The sequence below is a fragment of the Mastigoproctus giganteus genome, chromosome 4 (assembly GCF_048544385.1).
Source record: "Mastigoproctus giganteus isolate SK-2022 chromosome 4, ASM4854438v1, whole genome shotgun sequence".
Classification (NCBI taxonomy): domain Eukaryota; kingdom Metazoa; phylum Arthropoda; class Arachnida; order Uropygi; family Thelyphonidae; genus Mastigoproctus; species Mastigoproctus giganteus.
The window spans coordinates 97,514,470-97,527,751 of record NC_143578.1 but is presented as its reverse complement, the minus strand read 5'-3'; the positions used below and the strand labels follow the sequence as shown (position 1 = coordinate 97,527,751).

The 13,282-nt window shown below is 35.3% G+C and overlaps 1 protein-coding gene across 3 annotated transcripts in view; it reads left to right on the top strand.

Moving 5' to 3' along the window:
- LOC150086931 (hepatocyte growth factor receptor-like) overlaps positions 1–13,282 on the top strand; it is a 193,660-nt gene that overhangs the window by 142,923 nt on the left and 37,455 nt on the right. For all 3 annotated transcript variants that reach the window (XM_090372829.1, XM_090372831.1, XM_090372830.1), the window contains exons 14-16: positions 7,510–7,677; positions 7,832–7,918; positions 10,360–10,544. In XM_090372829.1, the coding sequence (XP_090228955.1) occupies positions 7,510–7,677; positions 7,832–7,918; positions 10,360–10,544 (440 nt within the window). The remainder of the gene's footprint in view (positions 1–7,509; positions 7,678–7,831; positions 7,919–10,359; positions 10,545–13,282) is intronic.

Sequence of the window (13,282 nt, the reverse complement as noted above, 5' to 3'; positions counted from 1 at the left end):
CTGTGATCACTGCCACCTAGTGGTTCCTTTATCTGCAGATTCTTAACACATGAAGAATCACTGCTGATAATCAGATCAAGAGTAATACTCCTTCTAGTTGCCTCTCGAACATGTTGCTGGAGAAAACAGTCATCCAATAAATTTAAGAAATTGAAGACTTATCCCTGATAGGTTAAAATCTTTATTTCTGTAAGAGACTAGCAAAACTAGCAAGACTAGCAAAAGTCTTGCTAGTGTGCAAGTGACCAAAACACAAATTCCAATCAATATCTGGAAAGTTAAAATCCCCCATTATAAAGTATTCTGATTTACTGGCAAATCCAAATACAAAATCCCTACCCTTTACTCTTATCAGTAGTTATACCAAGTAAATTCTATATCAGTATATTATTATCACTGCTGCTTAGTGTTTCTTTTATCTGGAGATTCACGAAGAATCACTGCTGAATGATGCGTGAAGAGTCACTGCTGATAATGAGATCAGGAGTATTGTTCTCTTGTTGCTTCTCTATCATGCTACTGTATAAAGCAGTTATCCAGAAAATTTCTGCTAATGTGTGAGTGACCCACCTACAAGTTCCAGGCAACATCTGGAAAGTTAAAATCTCTCCCTTGTATCAGATGTTTTGATTTATTGGCCCACTTTATTTGTCTGCATCTTTGTTCATTGTACTCTGATTATAATAACAAGACCTGAATTTATGCTGGATTTGTGAGTCAGATGATTTATTTCTGTAAGCCCTGGGAACGAGATCTGAGCAATGAATAACTGTCTGTATTTGAATAAGCATATTATAGTTCTGATATCTGATAGGTCTTTATAAAAATATTATGCACAAATAACTTATCCATGAAATTTTTGTTGATTGTAGCAATAAGATATGAAGCTTAGGAATAAATTACAGCAAATAAACAAATTGGAAATAAATTAACACAAATAAAATAATGCATAAAAGCAAATAAAAGGAGTAAACTCAATATTAGATAAAATAGACATGATTAAAAGTGTTAAAAATAAAACAAAAGATATGAAATAAAAAATCCTCAAAGACTGCATCTCCTTTCTTACTTTAAAATTTTATGAGTCACCATTTCATTATTGGTTTTTAAGGTTTAATTTATTTCAGGTTTCTATATAACATACTGGATGATCCAGAATTGTATCTCATAAATTCTGCAGTGGATTTCTGACAACAAAAACAATTGGAATTGTTTTTAGGAGTTTTTCTAAAAGTGGCTTAGTTTTTTTTTTTTTTTTTTTCTGAAATAACATCGACTGTGTCATATATGTGTTTTACATTTTTACTGCATTTCAGTATCAGAAAAAATGATGCAAAGCTGACAGTGATTACTTGAAAATGCAGCAAATAATGTAAAACACAAATGACACAATGAACATAAATTGAGAAAATAAAATTTATTAAATCAACATGATTTGGAATTTAAGCTTTATCTGTAGATTTACCAAGGCTTAACAACTACAAATTTTGTCCTCTCTTTCTGTGATATTTTTGAAAGAGTCACTTCCTGACTCTTTGGGTTGCTATGTCTGTCACTGTGGAGTGGGGAACAGTGACAAACTTGTTAGTATGGTAGTTCCCCTGCAGGATCTGCTATCTGCATTTGATATACAGGGTGATTCAGGAGGAATAGTAAATATTTTGGGAGGTATAGTATCAATTATTCTGAGTAAAAAAGTTCATATAAACATGTGTCCAATTCCCAATGGATATGGAGATACAGCTGTTTGAAACTGGTGTGCACAGCTTCCTGAATCAGATGTGACCAAGAAGCAGTTATAATCTGATGCTGTTTGGTGTTAGAAGTATTGTTAAGAATGCCACATATCTTCACACATGCTGAATGTGTTGATATTGTGTTTGGTTAAGGTTTTTTTGGCCCACTTTATTGGGCCAAAAAAACGTGCCAAAAAAAAAAACGTGCCAAAAAAAAAGTGCTACTGCTGCTTGTAGAGAATACTGTTGTCGCTTTCCCAAGAATGTTTACTAGTGTTTACACCAAACTGCATGAGACTGGTACAGTTCCCAGTGCTTATTTTTCTTCTGAACATGCAAATTAACAAAATGTGGATGAAATAGAACACATTCTTCAATCAATAGAATGTAGTTCTACTATTAGCACATGAAGAATTTCTACCTGTATCGGTGTTCTATGGACAAGAGTATGGAGAACATTATGCGAGCACAGCTTGTATCCATTTCACATACAGCGAGTGCAATACCTTCAACCAGGAGAGTGGAATTTTGTCAGAGGGTAAATGCTAATCGCCAATTAATTCCATTAATACTGTTCAGCAATGAAGCTACTTTCACCTGTGACAGTACCAACAACATTCATAACTCTCATAGGTGGTCAGATGAAAATCCACATGCCACTGTAGAAACAAATTTTCAACAACGCTTCTCTGTAAACATGTGGTGTGGTATCATCGACAATCAGTTGATTGGGCTGGTTGTGTTACAAAAATCATCTTGCAGGGCCCATTTACCTAGAATTTCTGCAAAATGAACTTCCACTACAATTGGAGAATGTTCCCTTGGCTACAAGGATTGGTACGTACTTTCAGCATGATAGAGTTCCTTTTTTCTTTCTTTTTTTTTATGAAAACCCCAAACATGAGAGGTATTAGAACCTATAATACTTAGTACCGTGCTTGGGTTGGAGGTTGAGAAGATGAAAGAAGATATTTGTTGACATTGGACTTGAACTTCTGTAGACTGTAATTTTCAGAAAATACGTATGAAGGAAGGTTGTTCCAGGAAACGGCAGTTGAATGAATAAACGAGGAAAATGAAAAGTTGGTTCTGTGAGTTTGAAGTTGGACAGTAAATGGATGTTGGCTAGTGGCTGCACATGTTCGGACTGTTTTGAAAGAGAGAGCGGAAATTATAGAAGCCAATTCAGTAGGGCAGTACCCATGGAAATATCTGTAGAAAAGGCATGCAGCAGAAACAGTACGTCTATGAGACAGCGAGTGGAGGGACTCTGTTAGAGAGGATTCATTAATTAACCTAACTGCCCTCTTCTGAATGGAATCTAGAAGCCTGAGAGAGGTTTTGGGGGCACCACCTCAGATGTGGGAACAATATTCCATGGTAGGGCGGATTTGCGATTTGTACAGAGTGAACAGCTGTTTGGAAGAAAAGTAAAGCCGAGAGCAAAAGAGGAAACCACGTTTTTAGATACAGAGGAAGCAGTATTTGTAATGTGCTTGTGCCAAGAGAGATTAGAAGTCAGGGTAATCACCAAAAGAGATATATCATTTTGCCTAGAAATCAGAGTGTCACCAAAGATAAGCATAGGAGCAGAAGAATCCTTTTTGCAAGATATAAGACAAGACTGAGTTTTAGAAGGATTGAAATCAACTAAGTTGTCTTTGCCCCACCGGAGAATTATCTGGAGATCAGCATTTAAGGAATTGGTAGCGAATATTTGAGAAGTTGAAGCTGATTGAGCAGGGCAAGGTTTCTCAAACTGGAAAGTCGAATGCATTGTTCTATCATCGGCAAAACTATGGATAGGATTTCCAGTCAATGGAAGAAGATCATTAATATACAAGAGGAAAAGAGTGTGTGAAAGAACTGAACTTTGGGGGACGCCAGCACTAATGGAGAAGTTAGAAGACAGAGAGCCATCTACCATCACCCTCAGTGAGCGATCAGAGAGAAAACTGGATAACCAATTACAAAAAACAGTTGGCAAATATAAGATGGAGGCTTGTTTAGAAGACCTTTATGCCAAATATGATCAAAAGCCTTTGAGGTGTCAAGAGGTACTGCTTGTGTTTCACCAAACTTGGCATCTCCGTAGCCAGGTGGGCAGGAGCAGTAGTGCATAGCTTCTTGATTAGACCGGGTTTTGAGCCTGTGACCACCAAATACAGAGGATGCAGAAAGGTCAGGGAATGACCATTGCATATCCCCGGAGCAATATGGCCTTAGTTGCTAATGCTCCTAAAAATCAAATAACAACAACAACAACAACATCACCAAACTTTTCCATTGAATTTGTCCATAAATGGGTAACATAAGCCAGAATATCATCAGTGGATCGACACTGATGGAATCCATACTGGTGATCGTTGATCAGACAGAAGGTTTCTAGGTAGTTTAAGAGTTGGTGGTTAATTGATTTCTCCATTACTTTAGAAAGAGTAGAAGTAATTGCAATGGGACGATAATTGGATTGGAGGGATTTGTCACCCTTTTCAGGAACTGGCTGGATGTGAGCAAATTCCAAGCAGAAGGAAAAACACCTTTGGAATAAGAAAGTGAAAAAAGGTGGCAAAGAACAGGAGTAAGTTCTGGAGCACAGGTTTTGAGAACAAGTGGAGAAATACCATCAGCATCTGGAGCTTTCTTAGCATCAAGATTTGGCAAAATCCTTCCGACATCCTTTTGACGGAAGACCACAGGAGGCATTGAATGGAGCATGCTAGGAATGGTGGGAGGTGTTTTACCAAGATCATTGATACATGAATTGGAAGAAAAATGGGATGCTAGCAGGTCAGCTTTATCCTTGGCTGAAGTGACTACAGAACCATCTGGTTTTGACAGAGGTGTGAGCAGAGATGGGCAAAAGTTGCGGCCAATAGCTTTGGCAAGAGACCAGAATGCTCAGCTACCATTGGGCAAGAAGCAAGTTTTCTACTCTTAGCCTGTTCAAAATGTGGTTTGGACTGATTAATAACTGCTTCACAATTGTTGCGAGCTTCGGTGTAGGCAGATTAATGAAACTGAAGAATTGCAAACAAGCCAAAAATCCGTTAGAATTTTGTCTGTGGGGATGGATGAAAACTCAGTATACAAAGAAAAGATGAATACAAGAGACGAATTGCTCACTCACATTTTGGATACTGCTGCCCTCATAAAGGAATGCCAAAATGACCCCAGAAGAACAACACGTCATATTACTAGAAGAGTTTCAAAGTGCACTGAGGTTGGCAGTGGGATTTTTGAACATTATTGTGAATTGTAAAAAAAATGTCTATTATTTGTGTTTTGGATCATTCAAAAAGTCAATAAATACAAACAATAAGTCATTTATCGTTCTTTAATACCTCTCATAATGGCTTTGTTCACACCAGTTTTAAACAGCTGTATCTCTATATCCATTGAGAATTGGACACATGTTTATAAGAACTTTACTCAGAATAATCAATACTATAACTTCCCAAAATATTTTCTATTCCTCATGAATCACCCTGTATAGGAAGCTGGTAGTGGTCTCAGCAAAAACTTGCAATGTGATAATACAATTTTTCACAATAAATGTAAGTGTTAATGAATGAAGGTTAATGAAATTTGTATTGCCCTATCCTTATTCCTTATCATCATATAATAAAAGGTTTACCACCATACAATTGTAAGACATTTTCAACTCTAAACTTTGTTATGGAGTCCTCATTTGCTGAGCTAGCTGATATACATGTGGTACTGGACATGTGGGAAATGATGCTTGTAACTGCTAGGTTTTATGCACAAAAATATTAACACCACTTTTATGTGCAAATAGATGTCTGCAAACAAAAGCCACATTGTGAACTTATTTTGAATAATATTTGCATTATCACACAGCATGAGCTTTTGCTGAAACTGCATCATCTTTCCAAATGCAGGGAATATCGGAACGGACATATGTACAAGTACCACCTTTGAGCTGAAAGGAATCATACAATGAATAATTAGGGCAACTGAGATGAGCAGTAGTTGAATCAACTGATAACTGAGATTCTGTCAGAAAAAGTACATACGTTGTCATTAACAGGTATTTCATGTTTTTTAATGAATTTTATTTTCTGAATTCATGTCAGTTGTGCTGTATTGTTTTATGTTAATCACTGTATTCCAGTTTAATCATGTTAGCTTTTTATTCTTTTCTCTGATAACAGAAATGACATTATTAAACTTTAATATTGTTTTTCTTGAAACTAGGCTGTTTTTGAAAAAAAATAATAATAAAAAAAAAAACCTCCTAAGAGCATTTTGATGGCAAGGTGGCATCCTTTTCCTTATAATTTTTTTACTTTTCTGGACCTCAGTGTAAAATTCCTTTAATCATCTTTGTGTTATGTTTTCTTTCTGATTAATGTGGCACACAGTTACTTGTATTGCACAGGCACCCTTCTTTTATAATTACATTTTAATATCTCAGAAGCAATCTTTTGATATACCAGGCTTGCAATTTACTGTCAGCTATCTGGATTAACTGTTGGGGTAGTGAGACTCAATGAACATATGGCAAAGTTTCTTGTTTTTGCATATACAAGACTAGCAGGCATCAGGATAACATCAAGTCAAGGAATGGAAATTTGTACAATGCAATCACCTGTACTAGATGATTATGATGCAGTGTAAAACAAGTGGTGCTGTTGTTGAGTGGGCATGACATTAATTTCTTTGTTGAAGAGCATTTTGATAAGCAAATATTATTATCTGCTGCTTTGTTGAAGACAAAGAATTGCAAAATAAAGCATTTTGCTTAACAAAAATTATCTGCTATATTTCTTTATGTACTTCTTTTTTTTCCCTTGAAAGCATTGGCACTTCACACAAAAGAAAAACTGATCTGAATCTTATTTAAAGTTATTTATAAGTATGGGATGAATTCTGCTACAGCATGCATAATGCCATATCTGTACTATCCTTCACTCAGATTCTTGAAATCTTTTGGTTCTAGCACTGTAGCCTGTACCATATTGACATTATCTTTTCAGATAGGAACTCCATTGAGAATTACATGCAAAACATAATTTCCTTGTATTTTAATCCATATTGTTTAAGATAAGTATGTGGATTTCTCTTAAATTAGTAGAATGCAAATATTGTATGTACAGATATGTATGTGTGCATACATGCATTACTTAAGCTTTAAATGTTTTTGTTGTCATAACAGTTCTTTGCCTTGTTGTTTGTTTGTTATTTGGTTTTTAGGAGCATTAGCAACTAAGGCCATATTGCTCCGGGAATATGCGGTGGTCATTCCCTGACCTTTCTGCATCCTCCGTATTTGGTGGTGACGGGCTCGAACCCCGGTCTAATCAAGAAGTGTGTGCTATGCACTGCTGCTCCTTCCCACCTGGCTACGGAGGCGCTTGCCTTGTTGTTAATTTTGCTTGCAGTTTGGTTGTCCAGGTGGTAATTGTACCCATGCATATGCAACAAACTATTTACATTTCTTTGTGACAAATAGATTATGTTATTATTATCATTACTTTTTGTTGCCAGTTATAATCCATTTGTAATATTTTCCTTGCACATCATACTTCTTAATCCTCCGAAAATAGTTTCTATTTTTGCGAAAAATAGTATTGACACCAAGTACCCAGTAATTTGACTGTTAATTATAAATACAGGTATTTAGTTTGTTTTAATATTTTTACTAACATTTAAAAGAATGTAATTATTTTAAGTGGGTCTGTGTTTTCCTAATGATAATTTAATAGTAATAATAAGTATCTCAGATATTAATTAAAACATTTCCTCATAGACTACTTAGATGTCAGACCACGAGATACAGTTAATCATCATCCCCTCTCTCCCATTCCTGATAATACATCTTTGTATCAGGCTGATGATGAAACATTGCAGCTGCTGAGTGCAGAAAATATACTTGTACATCGTGATTATTTGACCTTAGGAGAAGTTATTGGACAAGGTAAAATATTGCTATTATTAGTTCAGACCAAAGTTTAAATTAAAGATATATTTTAAACTTAGCATTTAAAAATAAACTTCAGTGTTTATTTTTACATTGTTAATTTAGACAATTACATTGTTAATTTAGAATTTTTATAATTTATTATTTTTAGGACATTTTGGTTGTGTGTATCAAGGTGAATTACACTTACCAGGAAAAGAAGAGACTGTTTCTGTAGCTGTGAAAACTTTACACAATAGTAAGTTTTATATATATATTTATTCTTTTTTGAAGAAAATTGATATTCTTATTTATTAATTTTATAGATCAATTTCATTCTCTCTGAAAATTAGGTGCCCCATTCTTTTAATTATAAAAAAGTATGTATGCACACACATACTACATTGAAATAATAATAATAATGATGCTATTATTAGTGGAAGCTTTTTAGGATTTCTACCATTTTAGTGTTTGTATTTTTAATTGAAATTACATTTTATATGCATGCTCATATTTATTATTTGATATTGTTTTCTAAATTATACAACTAATTATAAGTATTGCTTTTACTTTGTTTTTATTCAGAATCCATGTTTATGTACATCCGTTATTAGGAAAGAAACTTGCTGTATTTCTGTACAGTTATTTCTGTATAATGCATAAATAAGTTAATGTGTTTTTGTGCAATGTATAAATAAATAAATTAATTAAAATTAATTATTTTATTATATTTAAAACTAAACCAATAATATAACTTTATTAACAATATGCAGAAAAAAATAAACAAATCATTCATACAGTACATTGCATTATTTATGTATTATGTATGCATATATTTCTGCATACATAATACATTGTATGTTTTATGTATGCAGATTTGGAATCACTTAAACTGATTAAACTGAAAGGGTGCAAGAATATTTGCTGATGCTATTGAAGTAGAGTTAGGTGGGTCGGAAAACTGCTAGCTGGGGTATACACAGACTAATAGATTAACAGTAGCTGCTGGCAGAGGTGAAAGTGATTCTTGCACTGCTTTTATTGAAATGCAATTGAGCAGTAGCCTGGAAAGCAGGGCAATGGGGATTTCCAGGACTGCTGGGAATCATAGTGGAACAAGTAAATACATGGGCTGTGTTAGGGTAACTAAGAGGAGAAACAGGTGCATGTATACTTGCAAGTACACCAATGCTAGGAGAATAGTTAATAAATTTGATGAGATGGTCTGCAAGAGTAGTTCATGGTATCTTGTCAATGATATACAGGAATTTTTCTAGCAGGGATAAGGAGGTGATTATCCCCTTGTATAAGGCAATGGTCAGGCCACACCTTGAGTACTGTATACAGGTCTGGAGGCCTCATTTTAAGAAGGATATCCTTCTTAAAATGTATATCCTTTTCTGTACTCATTCCAACAGCTGTTGGAATGAGTACAGAGAAGGGCAACAATATTAGTGAATGGAACAAAGGGTTGCTCTTACAAAGAAAGGCTTAAGTTTTGTTAGTTTGTTATTTGGTTTTTAGAAGCATTAGCAACTAAGGCCATATTGATCCGAGGATATGCGGTGGTCATTCCCTGATCTTTCCATATCCTCCATATTTGGTGGTCACTGGCTTGAACCCCGGTCTAATCAAGAAGCGTGTGCTACGAACTGCTGCTCCTGCCCACCTGGCTACGGAGGTGCCGCTTAAGTTTTGCAAATTACAGTGTCTGGAGACTAGACACCTGTACCTGTGAGGTGAGCCAACCTGTCTAGCCAGGTGGGTAAAGTGCCTGCCTGGCAACTCAAAGGTCATGAGTTTGAATCCCGCCTCAGGCTTGGATCAAAGTACTGCAAAAACCTTGGGAGATGCAATATGGCCATAGAAGCTGATGCGCCAACAACTACCTGTGAGGTGATCTGATTGAGATGTATAAATCCTTGAATGGTTTGAGCATGCTCAAAGCTGATGGAATTCCTCCTCTTGCTCAGAATAATCACCTGAGAGGGCATAAATTCAGATTGAGGAAAGACAGTTGTAGGATAGATGTGTGGAAGTTTTCCTTTAGCTAGTGGATGGTTGATTGCTAGAACAAACTTCCATCTGTCGTTGTAGAAGGTGATAGCTTAAATAAATTCAAGACAGAACTAGACAAACATTTAGAGCAAATGGATGGGTGAAATGAGAAGGGTGTGTTTTTTTTTTTTTTTTTTTTTGTCTGATGCTATATAAGCTTACTTTCTTGTCATGTGCCCTTACTAATGCTAATACTAATCATTGTCTAAAGATCTATCTAGTCTGCATTTTTTTTTTTTTTTTTTTATGAAAAATATTTGTTGACCTATTTTACTAGTTGGACTGCTCAAGTCATATAATAAGCACAAGTTTGATTGGCATCACTAGACATGTTGTTTCCTGACACTATTTAAAGTTTCTCATAGTAGCCAATTGCCCCATCCTTTTTTTCATCTGTGAAAAAATACAGTTGGTCTAGCAAAAAATACTTTTGGATATAAAGATTATATTTAAAAACAATGATTTTCTATGAAAGTTTCACAGGTTTTAGTTAGTTATTATTAAAGTGATTTTAAAAGGCACTTAATATGATTAATATATATATATATATATATATGTATATATATATATATATGTATATATATATATATATGCACTGATTTTCATTTTAAATGAATGGCTTGAACAATTTCATTTCCTTAGGTGCAGCAACTGGAGAAGATGATGTGAAGTCTTTTCTTCAGGAAGGACTTATGATGAAGGATTTTCATCATCATAATGTTCTTACCTTAATTGCTGTTTGTTTTGAGGCTGGGGGCTCGCCTATGGTGGTAATTCCATATATGAAGTTTGGAGACCTTTTATCATTTATAAGAGATGAAAACAATGTAAGTTATTACAGGATAAATAATAAGTTTCAGTAATAAGTTATTACAGGATAACTTATTACTGAAAAAATAAGTTATTACAGGATAGGACAATCATGTTTTGCCATTGGCAATTATATTTTTTCAGTTAACTGGTATCAAATCTGGCAGAGTTTATCAACTTTTATGGATAGACTTAGGATTGTTGAGCATCGTACATTTCATGGGCCATCCTACCTCAGTAACCTACTCAACTTTTAAGGAAAGAAAACCAAATATCCTGCTTTGAGAAGCTTTTATATATAGTTGATACTTGTACCTTTATGCAGTGGCGCCTCCGTAGCCAGGTGGGAAGGAGCACCAGTGTGTAGCACACGCTTCTTGATTAGACCGGGGTTCGAGCCCGTCACCACCAAATACGGAGGATGCGGAAAGGTCAGGGAATGACCACCGCACATCCCCGGAGCAATATGGCCTTAGTTGCTAATGCTCCTGAAAACCAAATAACAACAATAACAACAACCTTTATGCAGCTTTTTTTTTTTTCCAGTTGCCTTTCTAAGGAGGCGTCTCCGTAGCCAGGTGGGAAGGAGCAGCAGTGCGTAGCACACGCTTCTTGATTAGACCGGGGTTCGAGCCCATCACCACCAAATACAGAGGATGGAGAAAGGTCAGGGAATGACCACCGCACTGGAGCAATATGGCCTTAGTTGCTAATGTTCCTAAAAACCAAATAATAACAAAAACAACAGCCTTTCTAATGGAAAAAAAAAATGAAATAATAATATTTAGAGTAATCAGCAGTCTCTTTAGTTTTATTGAGCTTCTAAGCATGGCATGTTTTTAAAAAAAATTATGAATAAAATTGAAGTCAATATAAAGAATGTTAGAAGAAAATCAAATGCTAGAAGTAGATGTCGTTTTTTTTTTTTTTTTGTGTACATCCACTGTTTTGGTCATAATTTATTGTATCTCTTGTACAAATATTTATTCAAAAGCTGATGTACTTGTATGAAATGAAAAATCTGTAATAAATTACTCTCCACTTGAGATTACTACAGCCATAATTGCAATAGAAGAAGAAATTTTAATATTTTTTATATTAATAGTGTTAGCAAAAGTTTGATATTCTTAGTTGAAGTGTGTGGTATATATGCATTATTACTGTATGCAGGGTCCATCCAGAAATTTGTTTTCCCTATTACAAACTCCTTTTTGGACCTTCTTCAGAAGTTGCTTATTCTTTTAGATTGGCTTCCAAGGAGAATCATTCCTGCCAGTCTGAATCTCAGAAAACTGTTCCCTTTTTTGCCAACCATGTTTTGGCTCTGTTTAATTTTTTAATGAAAACATCAAACATAAAAGATATTAGAACCTGAAATACTTAGTACTGTACATGAGTTGAAAGATGAGAAAACTGAAGATACATGTTGACATCAGACTGTAATTTTTGGGAAATGCATGTGAAGGAAGGTTGTGCCAGAAAACAGAATCTGAAAGGATAAATGAAGAAGAAGAAAAATTGGTTCTGTGAGTTTGGAGTTGAACAGCAAATAAGTGCTGACTGGTTGCAACACATGCTCAGATTGGTTTGGAAGAGAGTGGTGGAATTACAAATACCAGTTCAGAAGAACCATGCCCATGGAAGAGACATACAGTAGAAACAGAATGTCTATGAGACAAAGAGTGGAGATTCTTTGCAGGAGATGGGTCATTAATTAACTTCACTGTTAACTTTTTAGCAGAGTCTAGAAGCCTGAGAGAGGTTTGGGGGGGGGGGAACCATCCCAGATGTGGGAACAATATTCCATGGTAGGACAGATTTGAAATTGTACAAAGTGAGTAGTTGTATAGAAGAAAAGTAATATTGAGAGTGAAAGAGAAACCTAGTTTTTCAAATGCAGACAAAGCAATATTTGCGATGTACTTATGCCAAGAGAGAGTAGAAGTTAAGTGCAATCCCTAATAGAGATTATGATCTTGTATAGAAATCCGAGTGTTATGTTATCAAAGATAAGGAGATAACTATAGGAGCAATAGACTTTTTTGCAAGAAACAAGATAGGACTGAGTTTTAGAAGGATTAAAGTTAACTCCAGGGGCTCACATCTAGTGAGTATGGGCTTGGCACACCCAGGGTCCTGAGCTGGATATCATCATTCTTCTCTTTCTTGGTGATTCCTTTCTACTTCTCTTTCTCTCTCTCAGGGTAATAGGGAAATTTTTTTTTTTTTTTGGCCGGTGGAGCATAAGCCCCAGACTTCCTTGCACCATATGCCTAATAATAATAATAACTCAGTTTTCTTTGTCCCATTGAAGAATTACCAGAGATCGGCATTTAAGGAATTGGTAGTGGATATTCAAGGAGTTGAATCTGTGTGCAAGGCAAGGCAAGGTTTCTCAAACTGGAAAGTGGAATGCAATGTGCTATCATCAGCAAAACAATGGATAGGATTTCCAGTCAGTGGAAGAAGGTTAATAATGTACAAGCAGAAAAGAGTGGGAGAAAGAACTGAACCTTGGGGAACACCAGCATTAATGGAGAAGTTAGAAGACAGAGAACCATCTACTGTTACCTGTAGAGAATGATCAGAGAGAAAACTGAATACCCAGTTGCAAAAAACAGTTGGCAATCCACAATATGGAAGCTTGTTTATAGAACCTTTATGCCATTAAGTTGGTTTTAACTTTAGCTGAAGATGCAATAGAACTATCATGTTTTAACAGAGTTGAGTATAGATGAAGAGAAACAAGTTTTTT